General features: G+C 44.0%; 1 protein-coding gene and 1 long non-coding RNA gene across 3 annotated transcripts in view; one reads left to right on the top strand and one right to left on the bottom strand.

Annotated features, from left to right (window-relative positions):
- DCX (doublecortin) overlaps nucleotides 1-23979 on the top strand; it is a 107127-nt gene that overhangs the window by 10525 nt on the left and 72623 nt on the right. For both annotated transcript variants that reach the window (XM_082208665.1, XM_082208664.1), the window contains exon 3: nucleotides 12680-13020. In XM_082208665.1, coding sequence (XP_082064791.1) covers nucleotides 12680-13020 — 341 coding nt within the window. The remainder of the gene's footprint in view (nucleotides 1-12679; nucleotides 13021-23979) is intronic.
- On the bottom strand, nucleotides 10320-23120 carry LOC309524213. The gene is made up of 3 exons (XR_014215857.1): nucleotides 23082-23120; nucleotides 20741-21049; nucleotides 10320-10583 (listed from the first exon to the last, which is right to left on the bottom strand). It is a non-coding gene; the product is annotated as an uncharacterized lncRNA (long non-coding RNA).

Here is a 23979-nt window from a genome sequence, read left to right as displayed (position 1 = left end):
CATGGACTTGTGCAGCTCCCCAAAGCTGTTGTTTGCAGACTTCCCTTGAAATGCAAATAGAGAGGTATTTTTGTTTGGATCATGGCACAGAGAGAGAGAGAGAGAGAGAGAGAGAGAGAGAGAGAGGCTGAAACTGCTCATCCCCACAGTCCAGAGGCTTCCCCACACATGCCATTTACATAACAAAAGCATACATCCTAATTGCATTGATGCAATTATAGTCACATGTGGCATTGTCTATATAGGAAGCAGTGCTGGTGGTCTCTCCAAAATATCACAGAATCTGACTTCTGTACTTCTTTGTTTCTATAGTATATTATTAGGGACACCTCTTTTCTAAAAGCCAGCATATTCACAAAACATTCCCTTTTCTATCTAGACACACTTCTAGAATCCAGAAATATTAGCTGAATTAGCTTCAGCGTGGTATGGTGCCCCCCTTTCTAACAGCTTGCGTCATTCTGAAAAGGATACAGCCGTGCCCCCTCAGGGGGGATGCCCTCCCTGCTGTGCAGATATTATATTATTTGTTATGCTAGCAGCTGTCCCTGGAGGGTCTGATTGATTTGTACAAACAAGGACAGAGGCTCTAGGAAAGACAAAGCTTGAAATATTTCAAACCTCAATATTTTAGGGGTTTTCAGAGCCTTCTTATGTGGGTTGATTTAAAGTTCAGGTGACAGAGGAAAGGGCAGATGTAGAGAAATTCCAAATGGGTTCTAAACATGTGTAATTCCCACTCAAATTGTAAATCCCTATAAAGTGGAAAGCTGAGAAATGCAATCCAAGTATGGCACATAATGGATGATGGGAGAGAGCTCAGCTGACAGTCAGAGAAATTGGCCGTTGCCCTCTGGAGAGTATTCATTCAAATGAGTTTTCATGGCTGAATTTCAAAATGGCCTCAACACAAAGTGTTCATATCCAACTGATTGCCAATGCAGAACCTGATGCTTTTTTGAAGTTTGCACGCAACATGTTTGAGGTGTAAAATATGTATTTTTATTACAGGAGGTGAAAGTAATCTGTGCATGAGGCAAACACACACGCTTGCAGTTATATGTGTCATGAGGTGAGATGGTCTGTAGCTCCCTGATGTCTGCCTTTTGTTGGAGCTGCATCAGCAGAGATCATTCCATATACAACTAAAGGGTTAATTCTGTTAGTATTCACAAGTGAAGAGGGGGGCAGGTAGAGGTGTTGCTTAGCAACCAAGCAGAGTACCATTATGTTTGCTGCTGAGGTAGCATGTGCTCTGATTGATGAATGAGTTCTTGATCTGTATGTTTGGTTGAGTTTCTCCCTGCTATGTATGAGGCCTGAAGTAAGAAAGACAAAAGCCCTCTCTATATGTCTCCTCCAGTTATATAGCTTATGTTCGGTTTTCCGCAGCAAAGTGTTATCAGCGTTTCTTTCTCTCTTTTGACTCTGTTTCTGTTATTTAAGGGACTCTACTAACACCTTTTCCTCCAGAGGGCTTCTTTCCCTCATAGGCAGCCATTTTGAGGGGCAAGTACCCATGGTGGCTCTTATTTTTCTAAGCCTACCCACAAACCACAGGCTTCTACAGTCACACACATCGCTCCATCCAGGAAAGAAAGAGGTATCACTACGGTTCTCGGACACACTATAGGTGTGCAAAAGTGTGTGAGGAGGGCACAAAGCAGGACTGATGAGGGGTGTGGCCCAGGGAGAGTCTGGGGGGCCATATGCATACAGGTTTCTTTTTGAACAGAACTCACCGGAACCAAGGATGCCAGTTTGAATAAAATGTTGGAGGGGGACAGGTAAGCCCCGTCCCACATAATTGATCACAAGGTGTGGCACATGCACCATTTGAATGGCAATACCTATAAACTTTTGGGGCCCTCAAATATTTTACTGGGGGGTGGGGGCAAAGGGACTTTGTCCCCTAGGAGTTGGCTGAGTTGGAACTAAGTTCTGGCACCTCTCAGAATGCGGTGTGGGGTGTTCATGGTGAGTTCCAGTACCTATTTTTCTAGAAAAATAGCACCAGATATATACATACATAATTTTATAGGTATGCTGCCTTTCCATGGTTAAAGCCATGCTCAATGCAGCTTACCACATGAAAAAATACATAATTAGAAATATAACAAAAGTAGTCATAACCAATGAGTAAAACATCAAAAATTACACAACCAAATTGATTTTTTTCCTTATAAATCATAACATCTAAAATAAAGATACAAAAATTTAATATCAATTACAGCAGCAATCCCCACCTCCACCCAAACCTCAGCCCAAGAGTCTGTTTAGCAGCCTCAGCTTTTGTAGCTGGAGTCAGTCCAGACCTTCCCTTCCCTGATCAGGTGGGAAAAGTCCTGCAAGTCAGGGAGCAGGTTTTCCAGGATTCACAGCAAGAATAATCTTTGGCCTCTTCAGCAGCCTCAGCTTCTATAAAGAGCCCTGGAGGAGCACATTCAAATAGTAAATTCCTGTAAAGTGAAAGCTGAGCCTTGGATTCCCACCTCTGTAATACATCATGGGAAATATGGGTTTGCTATCATGAAATGTTAGTCTGCAACTGTGGTCTCTCAATCTTTTTTGACAAACTCTTGAACTTTCAGTGCTTTTACATATGTAACAAAATTTATAGGCTACTTAATAAAATAAAACAAAAGTCTGCAATTGGTTTACACGGCACTCACCATGAAGTTGTTATAGTAAGCACCACATTTTTAATATGTGGGTGGGGGGAGGTTCAGTATCCCCAGGAAGAAAAGGACCGGGTTTATATAAAATAGTAAAAAATGTTTACAGGAAAATACCAATAGGATTTACAGACTATCAAAACAAGCAGGTGAGCAAACATAATAAAACTCTCAGTATACTGTGGAACCTCGGTCTCTGAAGCGTCTCTGAAGCTGAATGATTTGGAACACGAAATCATGCCGAAAACCTGGAAGTGAATGCTTCCGTTTTCGAATGCGTCTTGGATGTCAACCAGCTTCTGAGGTGCGCTTCTCCATTTTCTCCATTGAAATTGCCAACCGCCCATTGCAACTCAGTTGTCGAATGTTTCGGAAGTCGAAAGGTCTTCCGGAACAGATTACGTTCGACAACCAAGGTTCTACTGCATATATAAAATCAAGAGTTTAAGAATGTCTGCCTTGCCTAAACAAAAACATTTTTTGTTGTTGTTTAGTCGTTTAGTCGTGTCCGACTCTTTGTGACCCCATGGACCAGAGCACGCCAGGCACTTCTGTCCTCCACTGCCTCCATTTCTTCCCCTTCTATTTGCCAGGAGGTGATGGGCCCAGTGGCCATGATCTTCGTTTTTTTGATGTTGAGCTTCAGACCATATTTTGCGCTCTCCTCTTTCACCCTCATTAAAAGGTTCTTTAATTCCTCTTCACTTTCTGCCATCAAGGTTGTGTCATCTGCATATCTGAGGTTGTTGATATTTCTTCCGGCAATCTTAATTCCGGTTTGGGATTCATCTAGCCCAGCCTTTCGCATGATGAATTCTGCATATAAGTTAAATAAGCAGGGAGACAATATACAGCCTTGCCGTACTCCTTTCCCAATTTGGAACCAATCAGTTGTTCCATATCCAGTTCTAACTGTAGCTTCTTGTCCCACATAGAGATTTCTCAGGAGACAGATGAGGTGATCAGGCACTCACATTTCTTTAAGAACTTGCCATAGTTTGCTGTGGTCAACACAGTCAAAGGCTTTTGCATAGTCAATGAAGCAGAAGTAGATGTCTTTCTGGAACTCTCTAGCTTTCTCCATAATCCAGCGCATGTTTGCAATTTGGTCTCTGGTTCCTCTGCCTCTTCTAAATCCAGCTTGCACTTCTGGGAGTTCTCGGTCCACATACTGCTTGAGCCTTCCTTGTAGAATTTTAAGCATAACCTTGCTAGCATGTGAAATGAGTGAAATTGTGCGGTAGTTGGAGCATTCTTTGGCACTGCCTTTCTTTGGGATTGGGATGTAGACTGATCTTCTCCAATCCTCTGGCCACTGCTGAGTTTTCCAAACTTGCTGGCATATTGAGTGTAGCAACTTAACAGCATCATCTTTTAAAATTTTAATCAGTTCAGCTGGAATACCATCACTTCCACTGGCCTTGTTATTTGCAGTGCTTTCTAAGGCCCATTTGACTTCACTCTCCAGGATGTCTGGCTCAAGGTCAGCAACCACACTACCTGGGGTGTACGAGACATCCATATCTTTCTGGTATAATTCCTCTGTGTATTCTTGCCACCTCTTCTTGATGTCTTCTGCTTCAGTTAGGTCTTTACCACTTTTGTCCTTTATTATGGTAATCTTTGTACGAAATGTTCCTTTCATATTTCTGATTTTCTTGAACAGCTCTCTGGTTCTTCCCATTCTGTTGCTTTCCTCTATTTCTTTGCATTGCTCGTTTAAGAAGGCCTTCTTGTCTCTCCTTGCTATTCTTTGGAAATCTGCATTCAATTTCTTGTATCTTTCATTATCTCCCTCGCATTTTGCTTGCCTTCTCTCCCCCGCTATTTGTAAGGCCTCGTTGGACAGCCACTTTGCTTTCTTGCATTTCTTTTTCATTGGGATGGTTTTAGTTGCTGCCTCCTGTATAATGTTGCGAGCCTCCACCCATAGTTCTTCAGGCACTCTGTCCAGCAAATCTAAATCCTTAAACCTGTTCCTCACTTCCACTGTGTATTCATAAGGGATTTGGTTTAGATTGTATCTTACCTGTCCAGTGGTTTTTCCTACTTTCTTCAGTTTAAGCTTGAATTTTGCTATAAGAAGCTGATGATCTGAGCCACAGTCAGCTCCAGGTGTTGTTTTTGCTGACTGTATAGAGCTTCTCCATCTTTGGCTGCAGAGAATATAATCAATCTGATTTCGATGTTGCCCATCTGGGGATGTCCATGTGTAGAGTCGTCTCTTGTGTTGTTAGAAAAGCGTGTTTGTGATGACCAGCTTGTTCTCTTGGCAGAACTCTATTAGCCTTTGCCCTGCTTCGTTTTGATCTCCAAGGCCAAACTTGCCAGTTGTTCCTTTTATCTCTTGATTCCCTACTTTAGCATTCCAATCCCCTATAATGAGCAGAACATCCTTCTTTGGTGTCACTTCTATAAGGTCTTGTAATTCTTCATAGAATTGGTCAATTTCAGTTTCTTCAGCACCAGTAGTTGGTGCATAAACTTGGATTACTGTGATGTTAAAAGGTCTGCCTTGGATTCGTATCGAGATCATTCTATCATTTTTGAGACTGCATCCCAGTACAGCTTTCGCCACTCTTTTGTTGACTATGAGGGCCACTCCATTTCTCTTACGGGTTTCTTGCCCACAGTAGTAGATATGATAGTCATCCGAACTGAATTCGCCCATTCCCGTCCATTTTAGCTCACTGATGCCCAGGATGTCAATATTTATTCTCGCCATCTCATTTTTGACTACATCCAACTTACCCAGGTTCATGGTTCTTACATTCCAGGTTCCTATGCAATATTTTTCTTTACAGCATTGGACTTTCCTTTCGCTTCCATGCATATCCGCAACTGAGCGTCCTTTCGGCTTTGGCCCAGCCGCTTCATCAGCTCTGGATCTACTTGTACTTGTCCTCCGCTCTTCCCCAGTAGCATGTTGGACACCTTCCGACCTGAGGGGCTCATCTTCCAGCGTCATAACTTTTATATGCCTGTTGTCTTTGTCCATGGAGTTTTCTTGGCAGGGATACTGGAGTGGCTTGCCGGTTCCTACTCCAGGTGGATCACGTTTGGTCAAAACCCTCCACTATGACCTGTCCATCTTGGGTGGCCCTCCATGGCATAGCTCATAGCTTCTCTGAGTTATTCAAGCCCCTTCACCACGGCAAGGTAGTGATCCATGAAGGGGAAACACATTTTTAGCAAGCATCAAAAACAACACCACAAAGACATCTGGTTGTAGAGCACAGGTGCTATCAGTGTTTAAAAGGGAAGTATGCAACTATATCATAAGTATGTCATAATCAGAGTGTGCTTTTCCCTTTCAAAAGCTCGAAAATCCTAAGAAAAGATGCAGACCCCGGGTCTGCTCTTTCTTCATCTCCTCCATCTCCCGTGGGGCAGAATTAGGTTGATAGTGGTCTGGAGGCAGACTAGCACCAACCCAATAGTAGTAATGTTTTGAGTTCTGCCAGGCTCAAATCAGATTTCATTAAGATGAGCCATTTCCCCAGCCAAGATTTAATAAGCTCTAATTCCTCCCAGCCATTATCTTCTAACTCTCTGCTCTCCTTCCTTCCCATCCAGCTGGTGCTTCTCCATTCATTCATTCATTCTTTCATTCATTTGTATACCATCCTTCAACCAAACAGGCAGTTCACAACACAAAAATCAAGCGGGAGAGAAAAAGGAACAGAATTCTCCTCTGACTTGAATAGAAATACAAGCTGGACAATCATTCCAGAGTCACAGAGCCAATTCAGACCTAATAGGCAACCATGATATTGCAAATGGACCTGTGATAGAATGGCTTGCATGATCCCTCCCACTCCTCTCTTAAAAACCACCAAAAGGAGATCAGAAACTTTAACTTCCACTTTTAAGCAAACCATAGTTTTCCGTTACCTCCAAACTCAGGAATAAATGATTTGCTTAAACAGTGGTTTCAAAACATACTACAGGTTGATTGCAGCTTCTCCCAAGTTTGGATGTAATGTGGGATGGTGGTTTGTTACTAATAATAATAATAATAATAATAATAATAGCAGAAGTGAACGTTAAGAAATGTTCTCCTCATCATAGATGTACAAAAAGACGTCAGGTAGGATCATTCATGTAGTGGGGAACTGGTTTTCAGTTGATATCTAAGACAACCAAATACATTTGCCTTGTATTGGAGGTAAGTGTCACAGTCCCCCAAGACTCAGATTTCTGAGCTTGTGGAGGGTGGAGGAGTTTTGGTAATATCTCTTGGGAGCGCCCTCCCTGTGGAACACCCTCCCATCAGATGTCAAGGAGATTAAGAACTACACAACTTTTTGAAGACACCTGAAGGCAGCCCTGTATCGGGAAATTTTTAACGTGGCTGGGGAAACCTAGCCAGATGGACAGGGTATAAATAACCTCCTCCTCCTCCTCCTTCTTCTTCTTCTTCACCAGACAAGCAGTCTGGTTGTCTGAGTGGTTAGCTACATACAAGCTAGGAACAAAACAAAGCAAATAGGGAGCCCTGCTGGATCAGCCAGTGGTCCATATACAGTGGTACCTCTGGTTACAAACTTAATTCATTCCGGAGGTCCGTTCTTAACCTGAAACCGTTCTTAACTTGAGGTACCACTTTAGCTAATGGGGCCTCCTGCTGCTGCCGCACTGCCGGCGTGTGATTTCTGTTCTCATCCTGAAGTAAAGTTCTTAACCTGAGGTACTACTTCTGGGTTAGCGGAGTCTGTAACCTGAAGTGTTTATAACCTGAGGTGTTTGTAACCCAAGGTACCACTGTAGTCCAACATCCTGTTTTCACAATGTCCAACCAGATGCCTACATGATAAGCCCACAAACAGAATCTGAACACAGCAGCACTCTTCTCACCTGTGATTCTCAGCAACTGGTACTCAGAAGCATAATGTTTATGGCATTGCAATTAATATTCAGGGTGTGTTTTTTGAATCGCGGTACAGCCACTTAAAGTTGTCAAAGCCAGACTTGCCTGTTACACTTCTGGTATTGCACTGAGTAGTAAAAGAATTTCAGCATCTTGAATGGTGTTGCATATGGTCCGTGGATAGGATTACGTCTCTGCTGTAAATATCATTGGGTGGGTGGGGGAAAGTTGACACATATTTCCCACTCCCCTTCAAGGGTATTTTTGTCACTCATTCTCACCAATCCACTTGATTCCCAGTTCTCCTGAACTGACAATTTGCATACCATTAGGGTATTCCAGTACCATGTGCTGATTGATTGATTGATTGATTGATTGCCTTAATCCATCGACTCCCTGTTCAAGAAAATTTACAAGCAGAAGTGATTTAAAATATATGCAATTTAGTTCCATAAAATTCCATTTGTAAAATCCAAGCAGAAACAACAGTGACTCAATTAAAGCAACAATAAATGTTCATTATGGAAAGCCTAGCAGCTTGGCAGAGATGTTGAACAGATTTTACCCCCTCCAAGGAGAAAGGGAGAAGGAAGGTTTGCTTGATTGAAGATGGAGTAAAACACACACACACGAACATGACTAAATATATAAATGCATTTCCTCCACACCAGCTCACCTATGCTGTTGTATGAGCATTAGTGCTGTAGAAACAATAGAATAAGTAAGTGCTATTCATTCATTTGCTTTAAGCTTATTAGAGGCTTCCTTGTGCTATAAACCTTGCCATATGCTGAGTGAAATGAGCTTCTCCTACTCAGCATCCTGAGCTTTCTGTAAACACCTAAGGACATGCAAGGACACAGGCTCTTGGGGAGGGTGCTTTGAGGAAACAGTGAAGAAAAAAGAAGTCAGCATTAATTAGTGACCCTCAATAAGGAGAATTGTAGTCCAAAATATCAGGCTGATGAAGACTTGTCTGGACCTAGTGCAGAAGTGAATGCATTCCTTATCCAGTGACACCTGCTCATCTTTTGCTGTAGAAGATGGACTTCTTTTTCCTTCTGAAGATCATGATGTGAATCAGCATTTGGGCTTCACAGAAGGGATGTACAAAAGGGCCTTAATTGATTCTGACATTCACTCAGGTTTTCATCTGATATTTTCCTTTCTGCTGCAATTGGTTTATTTTACACAAGTTGTCTTCTGTTTCATCCTCTGCTGATGTGAAAACATACATATTCTTTTAATGTATTTCTTAGCACACATTAGACCTGCATGGTGCTATTTTTCTAGAAAAAGAGGTGCTGGAACTCATCATGAACACCTCCCTTGTTCTTTTAGAATGATAATGGTGCCCACCTGAGAGGGGCCAGAATTGAGTTCCAGCAAGTTCCAGCTGAAAAGATGTCCTGGACCTGCAGATCTCAGCCATCAACAGATATTAAGATATCAGTTACATTCCCTAGATGTTCCCTTTCAAAGTTAATGAGATTCCAGAGGTCTAAAATTCCCTGCTCGTCTGCTATAGCAAAAAACCCTCCAAAGAGTCTTGTGACACCTGAAATACAAAGTTAATGAACTGGCTAAAGGTCCATCACAAATCCATCTTTAGCTACAATTCCAGCAGTGGCTCCAGGAGGTTAATCTGGACAGCCTAGAAGCCTCCCTTCAACTCTTAATATTCTATGAAATAGATTCTTGCCTTAATCCACCAGTTGTGTATGACAGGAGTGGGAAAAACCTGAGGTCCTGCCTAAGGTGGGTGGGGCCAGAGGGAAAAGTAGGCAGAGCAATGTAGGCACTTACCTCTGTACAGCCAGGCAAAAGGCAGAGGTTCTGCATACTCACATCTCTTTATCCCAGCAAGCAGGAGGCATTACAAAGGTTCAGTGACAGATTCCAGCCAGGCAAAAGCTCTCACTTAAGTAGAGCACAGAGCAGAGAAGATTGAGGGAGGTGGCATGGGGAAGAGCCCTAAGGGATGAATAGAGGTCTACATACACCCCCTGGGACTGATGTTCCCTACCCTTCTCTATGACAATAATACTTGAATGTAGGCCACTTGCTCTGTGATGAGGAGAGAGCCAGGGGCCAGGGCAGGGCAAGGTTCATTCTAGATGCAAGATTCAAGGAGCACAGAGTTCTGACATTGCTTCAGCAAAAAACATCCCAATTGTTTCCCCACTTGCACTAGAAGGTTCTCCTTTAATTAAAGGGGCCTAGCCCTCTCCTGTAGTCTCCTACTAAGGCAGAAATGTAGGGGTCTCTGGTCCTGGTGGCTTGTCTCTAATGGAGTAATCCAAGTCTGAGGCCATTAGTGCCACATTCTTGGGCTGGAGGGACACTGACCCCAGAGGCTTATCCTGTAGCAGCATGCCTTTATCCTTCTGGTTCAGACTGTGGCTCTATGATCTGGAGAAGACTCTGACTCCTGGTTACCAATGGTAGGGGCAGAAAGAGTTTTGGTTGAAGTCTTCCTTCAACCAGGGTGTTTCTGTGCTTTGGCCTCTATATATTCCTGCATTGTGTCCTCCAGATTTAGGGTTGCAATCCAGCAACATCTGGAAGGCACCAGTGGAAACCATGCCTGGTTATGCATGTGAAAAATCATTTGGGATTCTTCTGAGAACAAAATTCAGCAGTGATGCAAAACATACTAGGCATCCTAATCTGGTGTTTGTTTACTCAGAAGTAAGGCCCAAATAAATTAATGTGCATAGGATTGTTGCTATAGTCAGTAATATGATCACAGCTCTTAAACTGGCAGGCTGAAATTAATTTTAAATTATTGATTTTTATTCTAGCTTGTCTGTTGACTTTGGGCATGGTCTAATTTTTCCCATGTGATGAGTGACCATAAGGTGTTGGTTTGTTAGATATGTTGCAATGTAGAGAAGTAATTATATCATTGACAGCCGTAGTATTAGTTGACAGGTTGTTTGATTGCAGTTGCCTCAAGGTCATATCTCTTTCAGTAGATTCAACAGTGTAGCAGAGACATCTTTCTATGGCTCCAGTTTTCATCAGAATAGCTGTTCCTGCAAGAAGCAAATCAGAGAGACAGATTCTCTCCCTTTATGTATATAAGAATTTCTTATTGTACATGATAACAAGTGTCTCATTTTTGATCTGGGATAGTATCCTCTTGGCAACTATTCTGTTGGTTGTAATCCTTTGAGGAATGTTTTGAAAGTAGTTTCTTACTAAAATATGGATAACAGCTCCTTTTTTGTTGAAATACTGTTCCTCTTTATAGTTACATTAAATGCACTCAGCAATTAGGAAAATGAGTCTGGAACAGACCCCCACAAGAGGTGATGGACTCTTCTTCCTTGGAGGCTTTTAAGCAGAGGTTGGCTGGCCATCTGTCATATATGATCTAATTGAGATTCTTGCATTGCAGGGGGTTGGATTATATGACCCTCGGGGTCCTTCCAGCTCTATAACTCTATTATTTTGTAAATATGTGTGTTTAAATAAAAGCCTTTTCCTTAGCACTTCAGATGTTTATGAATGTTCCGTGACATCACAACCACCTCAGACAATCAAACAATGTTCCTCCCCTGGTCTTGACTGTTTGTCCTATTGTGTATGAGACTGCATGTCTCATATCACCTTAACTCTAATAGTATTCTAAACTCGTTCTTTGGGGGAAGGTTTTTTTTGGCATAAATGGTTGCTCCCTTTTGGAACTGCTTTTAATTGCTGTAGTTAACTTTTTTTTTTGGTTGCTGCATTTTTAAAACCTTTCTCGCGCTGCTGTTTCAGTGTTTAATGGCTGCTTAATCAGTGTTATATTGTGCTTAAAATGGTCAAGTGTGCATTAAGTTTAAATTTGTGTCAATGAAAGTTGTTTGTTAAACCTAATTATAATCTGGAAGCAATTTTGGGTGAGTGTGGGGGTCATAGCTGTCAACTTTCCCCCCTTTTTAAGGGAAAATCCTATTCGGAATAAGGGAATTTCCCTTAAAAAAAGGGAAATGTTGACAGCTATGGTGGGGGTTGCAGTTGGGAAGGAAAGTGTTAATCTTCTTAATATACTTACACACACACACACACTGCATCCACCATTAGTTTTATATATTTTTACGTACGTCCCATTGGAAACTGTCTTCTAAGTCCAAATGGGGAGACTAGGGAGGGGACAAAGAAGGGTGAAGAGAGGGGAAAGGAAATAAAGTGAAAAGGCAGAATGAGGGGGAGGGAATGGATGGTGTATCAGAGCCCTGCTCTTACCTGCTGCTCCACACCTGGGCTGCATTCACTTGGCAGTTTATTCCATTTCCCTGATGCTTCTCTGTTCATTTCCACATTTTTTTTGAGCTTTCACATCACCTAAGAGCCACTTCCGGAAAACTAATGGAACACAGAGCATACTCAAAGCTCATTTCCATGTTATTTGATTCCAAGGGGGTGGGTGGAATGTGTTTGCAGGAAGGTTGCAGCCCTCTTTACCTGGAAAGTCACAGAAGTAAAGTGAACAAATCTGGAGCGGTATGCCAGCGTGCAGATCTTTCCTGCAGTTTCCATGGCGGAATCATGAGGGCACTGAAGCACCCATGTGCAGAATGGGTTGTTGGGGAGCAGTGAAAATGACATTCATTGTTGTTGTACCTAGGGGTTGGCTAAGCTGGTGGGGGGTGGGGTGCAAAAATCACTCCTCTCTTGGTGCCTCAACAGAGGAATCTGAATTCTGGTGTGGGCCATCACAGCAGCAATTGCAAGGGAGGGTGGGTGCGCTGGTCAGCCAAATTTCATCCATGGGCCAAACATTCCCCACCTCTGGAATAGAATGTGTGTCTGTGAGTGTGTGAAAGAGAGGAAGGAGGGAGGTATTTCAGGTACTACTGAAGGGGAGGGTGAATTTTGCCCACCTCTGCTCCTGCTACTACAGCCTTTAAAATTACATAAATACTGGGCCCTCTCCTGGAATAACTGTTGCTGTATCAGGAAGGTTGATAAATTGATAATGCCCAGTGGGCACTTCCCACTGTTTTAGAAATCCATCTGTGTTTAAGAAATGTGATTACAGGAGGAACTTCTCTTCCTCTGGCTCTAATTTTATTTGAAATACCCCATTGCTATATTGTCACTGTTGTTTTCTAACCCCTTCTCTCTTTTCCGTTCTCAAAAGGCGAAAGTTACGTATGTTCATCTGACAACTTTTTTAAGAAAGTGGAGTATACCAAGAATGTCAACCCCAACTGGTCTGTCAACGTGAAAACCTCCGCCAACATGAAAGCGCCTCAGTCCCTGGCCAGTAGCAACAGTGGCCAGGCCAGGGAGAACAAGGATTTCGTGCGCCCCAAGCTGGTGACCATCATTCGGAGTGGGGTGAAACCCAGGAAGGCTGTCCGTGTGCTGCTGAATAAGAAGACGGCACATTCCTTTGAGCAAGTTCTCACCGATATCACAGAAGCCATAAAGCTGGAAACAGGAGTCGTCAAAAAGCTGTACACGCTGGATGGAAAGCAGGTAAGACCATTTTGTTCAAATGCCCCCAAGACCTCCAAAGTTTCACAACAGTACAAAGAGTGGAAGGAAATACACACGTAGAATTGTGTGGCATTTGCTCCAAATATTTTTCGCTCTATAAGATGCACCAGACCACAAGACGCACCTAGTTTTTGGAGGAGGAAAACAAGAAAAAAAATATTCTGAATCTCAGATGCCAGAACAACAAGAGGGATCGCTACGCAGTGAAAGCAGCAATCCCTCTTGCTGTTCTGGCTCCTGGGATAGCTGCGCAGCCTGCATTCGCTCCATAAGACGCACACACATTTCCCCTTACTTTTTAGGAGGGAAAAAGTGAGTCTTATAGAGCAAAAAATACGGTACTTAAAAACACCATCAAATTCTTAACCAGCGAGCCTCAGAATGGGAGACCTGTTACAACACTGGTGTCTTCTCCTCTCCCACATTGTGCTGGCCCCGGGGGTAAGGTACCGTGAGTGTAGCAGAGTCTACACGAAGAGGGGCGAGGTCCGATGCAAAGAGCCGGGCGGGGAACAGGAACGCTGGAACAGAAGGCTGAGCAGGTAACAGGAATGCCGGATGGTCGGGAACAGGAGGCTGAGCAGGGAACAGGAGTACTGGATAGTCAGGAACAGGAAGCCGAGCAGAGGACAGGAGTACCGGATAGTCAGGAACAGGAGGCCGAGCAGGGATCAAGAACACAGGAAGGTCCGTAGCCAACAACGACGTTGCTCCCGCAACCTGGGGCCGGCCTGACTGGGCTTTTATCCTCTTCTAAGGTCAGGGGCGGTCCCGACCCCCAGGAGCCCCGCCTCCTCTGGCCTTAAGGCGAGCACTCCTCCTGGGGGCAACCAGTTCCCTTCGCCTCTCTGCCCTAAGCCTCTGCAGATCAGGAGAGGCCGAAGGGTTACTGGGCCCTGGAGGAGGCTCACCTGTGGCCACTGAGTCATCAAGCCCCTCTGGGGCCAGAAGGGCTTCACCTGGGGCCAGCTCCTGATGCACTGCCACAGGTGCAGGCTCCTCAGCATCTAGGCCTTGCCCCAGTTCAGCCGGCCCTGGAGGCGGGGACTCCTGTGCAGGCTGGGATTCCTCTGTTTCATCCTCCGAATCGGAATCCCAGGCCATCACACCCATGCTATCTGGAGTCTTCAGTCAGTTTAGAAGCCAGGATTGGAACTCCTTCCTAAATTGAGACAGTGTCCTGTTTGGAGGGTCTCATTTTCTATCCCACATCCACTCCTGCCACTTGATCATAAGCAAGCCCTACTCACATGATGGGTGTGCAGGTAAGCTGACTTGGTCACATGATGCTCGTGTCTACACTGAAGCTGTGTATACACTTATATCAGTCCAAAATAATTCATGTTTTTCCTTAACATGCTGCTTTCAATCTAGATTGATTCTAGGTCCTGCCATCTTCAAGGGTGGGTGTGGCTACTTGTCACTTGTTTGAAAACTCGCCCCTTGATTAAGTTATCCTTGCCTTTTGCACCCTGCACATCTCCCAGGTGAATGAAGTAGGAAGTGGGGTTTGTAGTATTGGTGTAGTAGTATTGGTGTACAACCACCCAGTGTCATTGGATATACTCTTGTGAACACACACACTTTGCTGGGACATCCTACAACTGTTTTCAAATTACAGTGCAGCATAATGCAGAATCAGTTTGCAAGAAGTTTTGTTTTTTAAATGAAACCAGTTTCTTGAACTGCTTTTCAGGTGCAATTCAGCAAATAAATAAATAAAATTATGCAATATATCTAGATTGTGTGTAGACTACATCGAAAAAGCAAGTACTGAGTCTCCAATTTGTTCTAGAATAAAATGCCACGTGTACACAGTCTGAGTGGCATAAGTTAGCTTCCTTCACAACTGCGTCACAGGTGCCTCTAGGGAAGGGTCCTAGCTCAATGGTAGAGTACCTGCTTGGCATAAGAACATAAGGAGAGCTCTGCGGGATCAAGCCACAGGATTATCTAGTCCAGCATCCTATTCTCACAGAGGCCAAGCAGATGCCCATAGGAAACCTGCAAGCGGGACCTAAGTGCAACAGTGTTCTTCCAACTTGTGATTCCAATCAGCTGGTTTTTAGAGGCATATTGACAGCCTTCTCCGCTCCGGATTTATCTAATTCTCCTTAAAGTCATCCACGCTGGTGGTCATCATTATATCCTGTGCAAGCAAATCAGGTCCCAGCTTCAACCACCAGTTAGATATGGGATCCATCCCTGTCTGAAATCACTGTTGTGAGCACTGGCGGAGGAACAGGGGTGCGGGGGGAGCATACCACCCCCGGCAGCACGATCCCGGTGGGGTGCCATCGCACCTGCCCCCCCTCATGCTGGGCACCACACCCTCAGGCAGCGTGCCATGCCCCCAGGACATGTGCCATGCCCCTTTGGGCAGCGTGCCACACCCCAGGATGCGCGCCACGCCCCTGCGAGCAGCATGCCATGCCCCCAGGAAGCGTGCTAGCCACACCTCCGCCTGCTCTCTGCCCCCCCCCCACACCAGAGCTTGAAGCTCCGCCACTGGTTGTGAGACAGCACAATACTGACCTAGGTGAACAGTGGTCTGAATCAGTATAAAACTTCCTTCCTTTCTCCCACATACATATTCAGCCTTCCCCACCTTATGCCTGAACATGCTGGCTGATGCTGAAAGAAAACTGTTCTTCACCCAAAGGGTACCATGTTGGAGAAAGCTGTCAGAAAATCACATTAACCTCCTTTTGAAACCTCCTTATTTGTCCCTGGGAAAAAGAGTGAGTGAATCTAGTATGTAGATATACCCGTCAACCCAGTATGTTCAATATATGGGCAGCTAAGGGGGGTGGGGTAGGGGCAGCTCCCCCCCCCCTAAATCAAGTAAATCAATAAAAATATTTAACTAACTGAGATTCTGCACCCCCAACATAAAGCCACCCCCAAATACAAAGCCTGGCTATGCCCATGGTTCAATATGCTAACTACATTTAAATGTAATTGATGAAAAACTGGGAATCCTTAGCTGAACATCCTTCAAATATTTGAAAGCTGCAGAGTGCAATCCTAAGCATATTTCCTCAGAAGTAACTCTCGCTGTGTTTCATCAGAATTATTCCCTAGTCAGCAGGCACAGGATTGCAGCCTTAGCCCCTTCACACTCTACAATTTTATAATCTGTTGCAATATCCGCTTCTCGTTTCCCTTACCCATGTTTTTCCATATTCCTTCTCTGATACTAAAGCCATGCTGACTAAGTGAACATCTACTGAAGCCTAAAATTAACCTGCCAAAGTGGCCACCATCTGTTCCTATAGAAGCCAGATTTTTCATGCCAGTGGTTATGTTACTAAATTGTCACTGGTATTAGTATCAGGCGGGAGAATGCATCCAACCATTGGAGGAAAACAGATGCACCAACACCACTGTCCTGAGCACCACTGAACTGTGAATATTCTCCAAAGGATTCTCCCTCTGCTGCTGCTGCTGCTGCTGCTGCTGCTGCTGCTGCTGCCACCACACACTTTGAAATAAACAATGCAGGCAAGATTGTACCAGAGTATTATTCTGGCTTTAGGGTACAGTCTCAACAGTTCTCAGGCTTCACACTAGTCAGAACGTTTTAAAGCAAAATGGGTTGCTGTCTGTCTAGAAACAAAGTGAGTTGGAGGAATGGGTAGAGATCATTTGGGGTGAACAGATTCCCCGGCATATTGCATCCCATTATTGCTGTGGAGGAGTCAGCTGAAAATGTCATGCTCCTCTTTCCTTTGGGTTTATTACTGAGATTTTCCAAAAGTACGTCTGGAATTGGCACATGGACAGTTTCCTGGAGGTTTAAAGTGCCCTGCTGTTCATTGGTTATCTCTCTCTCTCTCTCTCTCTCTCTCTCTCTCTCTCTCTCTCACTCCTCAGCCCCACCCTGCTGCTTCTAGTGCGTGCAGATAAATTAGAGTGCAAAAAGGAATGTGGATGCAATTCCTTTTGCACTGTACTTCATTGGTAACTGAAGGCTAATCCACACTTCTTCTGGTCCCACTGCTTTTCCCTGGGGATAACTGCTCTTTAGTGTTCAATCCAGTTTCACCCGGGTTGCCATTTATTCCAATCTATCACTAAAGAGCAGATTTTTCCTTGGAAAGCAGAGGGCAACAAGCTGATGTGTGGATGAGCCCTCAGACTGAACACACACAAGGGACTGAGAACGCACATGTCCAGCAATCTGAATGAAGTCCAGAAATAAAATTTTAAAACAGAGCATAGGAAGCTGCCTTATATTGACTCATACCATTGGTCCATCTAGGTCAGTATTGTCTACGCTGACTGACAGCAGTACTCCAGTACTGCTGGAATCTTTTTCAGCCCTACCCGGAGATGCCAGGGTTTGAACCTGGGGTTTTCTGCTTTCAAAGTGGAATCTCTAGTGCTGAACTGTGGCCCTTCTCCATAATGCGAATGCCAAACTCTCTATCTAGTTAGCTATATACATGAATTCAAATAAACTGCGCCTTTCTTTAGGGTAGTTTTCAAAATGAGGAAAAGGACTTCGAGGTGAGCTGATCTAGGACCCTCTGGACTCCCTGCCCTTTGACTTCCCTACCTCCTAGGTCCTCTTCCCCGTCCACATCTGTTCCACAAAACTTCTCCTTCCGACAAAACTTCCCCTGCCCACAAACCTTCTGCTCAGCCAAACTGACAATGTTGCCTTCCCTCACAGACTTTGGAGTACAAATATTTTTACAGCTTTGTTCCGACTTGTGTGCAACGGAGGGCAAGGGGAGTCAACTAGGGACTAAAGTGACATAAAGCTCACAGAGCCAATGTCCTAATTGCTCACATTAGTGAGCAGGCCTGACATGGATTTTTTTTTAAAGGGCATCAAAAGAGTTCCACATGACCAACTGGTTTACTGGCCTCATTGGAGACCTGAAGGAGCGTCTCCAACCCCTTCGTTCAGCCCAGACACTGAGATCCAGCTCCAAGGGCCTTCTGGTGGTTCCCTCACTGCAGGAAGTGAAGTAACAGGGAACCAGGCAGAGGGCCTTCTCAGTAGTGGTGCCCGCCCTGTGGAATGCCTTCCTGTCAGATGTCAAGGAAATAAACAACTATCTGACTTTTAGAAGACATCTGAAGGCAGCCCTGCTTAGGGAAGTCTTTAATGTTTGATGTTTTATGGTATTTTTTATATTTTGTTGGAAGCCGCCCAGAGTGGCTGGGGAAACCCAGCCAGATGGGCGGGGTATGAAATAATAATAATAATAATAATAATAATAATAATAATAATAATTAGCTTCAAGAAATCTCCCTAAAGTTGCATTCTTTTTCCTAACCTCTGACAGCCTGAACATCTCAAGTTCTTGACTTGCTCATCAATTGAATGGTTCCATTGGGTTATAAGTAATGGCTTGAGAATGTACAGCATGCACTCAGGATCTGCATGTTGTGCAGGGCCTGCTGGAGATTATGTATAATAATCAGAGACTGGACAAAATTCCACATATATATCCACATTCCCCAAGGCCATGGTCAGATGCAGTAACACTTCTGAATACTGACTGTTTGACACCACAGGAGAGGAAGATGCTTGATTCCTACTTGAGGGTTTCCCATGCACATCTAGGTGGTCACTGTGAGAACAGAATGCTGGACTAGATAGGCCATCAGCCTGGTCTAGCAGGCTCTTTTCATCTGTGAAACGTACTTAATTCTCTCTTAATGGACAGGTTATTTGCTCCTTCTGCACATATAAGATCCATATTTGGGGTAAGGTTATCATATGCACAAAAACAAAAGGGGGAGGAGGAGCATTGGCCTGTTGTTCCATAGCTTTTATTTTCCCATGTCTTTAGCTAAGTGCTGCTGCTGCTTCTAAATGTTACCTGTCTTTTCCAATGAAGTTATATTCATGTGTCAGGACATTTGTGGTTTTACACACCAGAGAATTCCTAGCCCTGTTAGAATGTTTCCCTCTAGCAGTCTTTGCCTCTACAAGGATGTAATGTGGCAGGTGATAGGTGAACTCCAGATACCTGCTGGAGAAGCAGATGCAAATGTGTACCAAGGCTAGGTCACTGCTAGATTCTGCAGAGCTCTGTGAATTTGCCACCTGTGCTTAGATGATGCGTGAAGTTCAAGCAGTGGAAGAAGAAGAAAAGTCTGTGAACAGCTGTTTCCACAGAAAGTTCAAATACAAATGAAACCATTGTTTCAAGAGCTATGGTGGTGCCATTCTTCAAGAAACAACGCCTAACATGATTGCTTCAGACCCATAACATTGGCTACACATTGACATGCGGGTATTCAGTAGTTCAGGGGCAGCTAACCTGGTCCCCTCAAGATGTTGTTGGACAACAACTCCCATAAGCCTCCACTAGCATAACCAATGGTCAGGGATGATGGCCATTCCTGCTAGCTCATACTGATGAGGGGACCAAATGCTGCATCCTTGAAAGTAGGCAAGGTCCCCAAATCCAGAGAGAAATATGGGCTTGGTCAGAGGATCATAGGGATCATAAGGAAGGTTGGATTGGCCAGGTTTGGTATCTAATATATTAGGAGTCTGTTGTTTTTCAGCTCAAGCCACTGATATCAGGGATAATATCGATTGTAAAATGGTGTAGAGAGATTTAAAATGGCACCACCAGGGAGCAGATCTTTTTCAATGAATCATGACTTTTCTATTATATCCTACTTTGCAAAATGGAAGATAATTTAAAACCAGTTTGAGGGGGGGACAGTTTATATTACATACACAGAGGAATACACACACACACACACACACACACACACACACACACACATACACACGGAGTGCAAATATACAGCAGCTGGAGCAGTGCAGAAGGTCACAGCTTTTGCAGCTCTGCTCCACGAAGAACAATGGAAATAATAAGTGGTATTGACTCCACAGGAATAATTATGCAGCCAGTCTGCCTGCAGGGCAGCAGGGGAGAACAGGACGGTGAGGTCCTTCGTTTCTATCCCCATCCCTCGCCATCTGTTCTCTGCCACTTAGCTGATATCTGGTCCACTGGCAGAGCCTGAAAAAGCTTGTTCTTCTCTTGGTAATCTACAGACATCAGTCCCTACCATGTGCTGATGGGCTTGAAGGCTCAAGAGCCTGGTAGAGGGACTTGACCTCAGATACCATGCCTGGTAGAAGGGCAAATGGCACAGTCTTTCCATTCCTTCTCCTTTTTGACTAACTTATGTAAATAAAAGTATTTGCTTGGGCAGTGAAATATACATCTTTTTAAAAAAAGCTGGCTGGAATGCTTGGTGTAATTCTATGTTCCCTATTTCTAAGCTATGTGAATACAAATAAATGTATTCGTACTGTCCTCCAACATTTCATGGCTCCACGAAGAGGATTCTTATGCACTTGGTGAATTTCTGGGGTGCACATTCTTTTACTTTTCTGCCAAACTTTTTTGCATTAGGCTTTCTTGATCTTGGTCTAAGAACTTATGGAAGCTTCTACTGATCTGATCTTTTTATATTTTGATTTACTGCATGCTCTAGGTTGCTTTGTTGGCTGTTTGTCAAAAAATCAAGACATGTGCAAAAAATGAAAAGCCAATCAACCAAACAAAAAACCTGGTTGGAACAGTAAATAAGGGTGGGGTCAATTATTTATTTACTTCCAATATTTACAGACTGCTTTTCACCATAAATGGTCTTGAAGCAACCAGTTTTTAAAACGTCCATCATCTTGGCTAGTAACTATTATCCTACTTACCTTCCATGAATTTCTCCAACCCTCTTTAAAGCTACCCAAATGTGTAGCCATCACTAACTCTTGTGGGAGCTAATTCCAGGGTTTAACTATGTGCTGTGTGAAGAAGTGCCTCCTTTTATCTGTTCTGATTCTTCCGGAATTCAGTTTCATTGGGTAGCCCCATCAGATTCTAATATTATGAGAGATGGGGGTGGGGGACCTCTCTCTGTCCACTTTCTCCAAGCTTGAGGTTTCCAGGCCTGAGGGGGCCCTGAGCAAAGTGTCCTCTGGTGGGTCTCTTTCTCCATCAATGGGCCCTGGGGGGCTTACCTAGAGAAAGAGAGCAACAGTCCACTGTGTATTACAAGATGGCTTAGCTGCCATTTTAATTTCACATGGTGTCCTGAGACAATGTCCCACTTTCCCATTATGGGAAATTTAAATTGCAGTAGACTTAAAAGGGGCCATGTCAGGCAGCTGCCCTGGGCCATACCAGGATGCTGGGCGACGGCAACTGCCCTGGGACACCAGGTGCTGATCCTGACCCAGATTAAAAATTACTTGAGTATATACTGAAAGATTTGTGAACTTCTTAAACCTGAAAAGCTTTCCTGGAGAGTTCATTTCTGGACAACTCAGCTGTAATGGGACTGAAACACTCCCTCTCGCCTTCCTAATGCAGCCATATCAGAAACCTTATCAACTGCTGGCAGACTGCAGGATTACATGTAAATGAAGTATCAAAGGCTAGAATTAGAATATTAGCTATGATGAATATGACTTTTGCATGCTCAAGTGGGCTTCACAGTGGATTAAAAGCATCCTAGCCTACATCTCTTAATTCTTGCTGAAAGTTTAAGGCACTGTTTTCACTGAATTTTAATATGGTGTTATTACTTTCTATGATACTATGGATTTTCTATTATTTTAGACAACTGCAGTCACTGAGGTTTACATCTGGACAAGCATATGTCAGGATGAAATGAAAGCAATGAGACTATTATAGCCAAACATGCCAGTCAACAAACTGCTTCATTGCCTGTGTAGGGAATTTTTATTTTTAACTTTTTGGCATCATTTGTTTTTCAAAATTTGAAATGGAGTTTTGCTGATGCTGCTAGCCTAGATCTTTAATCCTTGTTTTTCGGTGTGATTAGGGACTTGCCATCAAATCACCCATAATCACCAATGATTGCATGTTCTCTGCATATTTTTCTAAGCAGCAAAGCAAACTCTCAGCTGTGCATAATAGCAAGGATTTGGACACCTCTTAATTACTAATGTTAAGTATTCAATTGGCAAATCATCCTCATTGCATGCTAATTAGTGTCACGGTCCAAGGAAGAGATGGGCACAATATAGACTATAAGCGCTATGAGGTCCAAGATGCCTGTTTTAGAAACTGTATTCGTGCAGTCAGTGTGGTGTCCTCCAGATCTTTATTGGAATACAACTTTCATCATTCCTGATCTGATGGGTGTTGGTCAAGAGCTGACAGTGCCCACTTTGCTGCCACCACTGCCGTAAACAACTGCAAATATATATATAATCTATAGGCAAACATGAGTACCAAGACAGTACGACTGACTGGAGAAAATATTGCACAGCTCTCATGAAGAATTCCAACCATAATGTCTTCCTCAGGGTCTTGGTCTCAGTGCTGCCTTTGTAGAACTCAGTAAGGAAAAGGATGGTGACAAAACTCAACCTATAACCTATTGGGAATGATAAGGGGGAAGGCAAGGAGCCCAACAGTAAGTGGAGACAAAGCCCTTGACAGGCAAAGCCAGAGCAAAATAGCATTCAGCACCAACCAATTTTAGTTCCTCTGCCCCTGTCTTGGACAATCACTGGACTGCTTGTAAATACAGTGGTAGCTCGGGTTACATACGCTTCAGGTTAGAGACGCTTCAGGTTACAGACTTTGCTAACCCAGAAATAGTACCTCGGGTTAAGAACTTTGCTTCAGGATGAGAACAGAAATTGTGCTCCGGCAGCACAGCGGCAGCGGGAGGCCCCATTAGCTAAAGTGGTGCTTCAGGTTAAGAACAGTTTCAGGTTAAGAACGGACCTCCGGAACGAATTAAGTACTTAACCCGAGGTACCACTGTAAGAAGATAAGCAGGTGGGAGCTTGCTAAGGGCAGGCTGTTTAGTGAGGCAGTGCTCCATTTGCCTTTATGGGTTAGCCTCCTTTGACAGCCGCATTTGTGCTAGAGCTAATAAATAAAGAATAATAAAAACCCAGAGTCTCATCCTGCAAAGCCACAGGTGTTTTGAAGGCCCACCCTCAGCACGAGAGGCTATCCAAGGGCAATATTTAGGCCATAGGACAAAAACCTTCTTGATTCAGTGTCTCCCACCTTCCCTTCTTCACGTGCTTCCTTCCCATAACTCATGGCTTTGACTGGTGTGTGTATTCCCATTCCCCCAACCTCCCATTGTGTAGTCTGGCAGCTGCAAGGACCAGTTGCTAGGTGACAGCCTCTGCAGCACAAAGCGCTCCGGCTGGGCAGGTCAGTCCTGCCATTTTCAGACAGCTGTGCATAATTTCTATTTGCCTTTCTCTCACTGTCGCTAAATCACAGGGCGCCGAATCGGCATAAAACATCTAATGGAGATTAAAGGGCTGCACTTATTCTCATTGCTTTATGCTTCTTTAAAAACATTTCTTTGGTGAAAAGAGATTGCACATGGGTAGGCTTGTCTTTGACTAGAGCCAGAGCAGTGGGGTTAAAAATTAATGTCAGGCCAGAGTATTTTTTTGGCATTTAGGGTGTGTGCACGTGTGTGTGTGTGTGTGTGTGTGTGTGTGTGTGTGTAAATACACTCAAAAGATTGGATTACTCATTGTGGACAGCCAAAATCAAATAACAGGTGGGGTAAGATTACCTTTGAAGGAGAAAGAGCTGTAGCCTGTAGCTCAGTGGCAGAGTACTTGGTTTGATGCTCAGAATCTCTAGTTTGGGCTGGGAATGTCCCCTGCCTGAGATCCTGGACAGCTTCTGCTGGTTAGTGAACAGTTATTGTGCTGCATGGGCCAGTGGTCTGACTCTATAAAAGGCAACTTCCTGTATTTCTGCAAGGGGGCTATGAACTTAACTTCCTTTTCTTTGTTAATAGGGAAAAAAGCTTTTCTGCCACTTCAGGGAGCCAGTTGGCTGACCTCAGTAATCCAAGGGTGTTCCCTTTGTAATTGAAGAACCTTTGGCCCTCCAGATGTTGCTGAACTAGAACTTGCATCACTCCCATTGCCTGGGG

This window comes from Podarcis vaucheri (genome assembly GCF_965113315.1).
Source record: "Podarcis vaucheri genome assembly, chromosome: Z".
NCBI classification, from domain to species: Eukaryota; Metazoa; Chordata; class Lepidosauria; order Squamata; family Lacertidae; genus Podarcis; species Podarcis vaucheri.
This window is presented reverse-complemented; position numbering and strand designations above follow the sequence as displayed.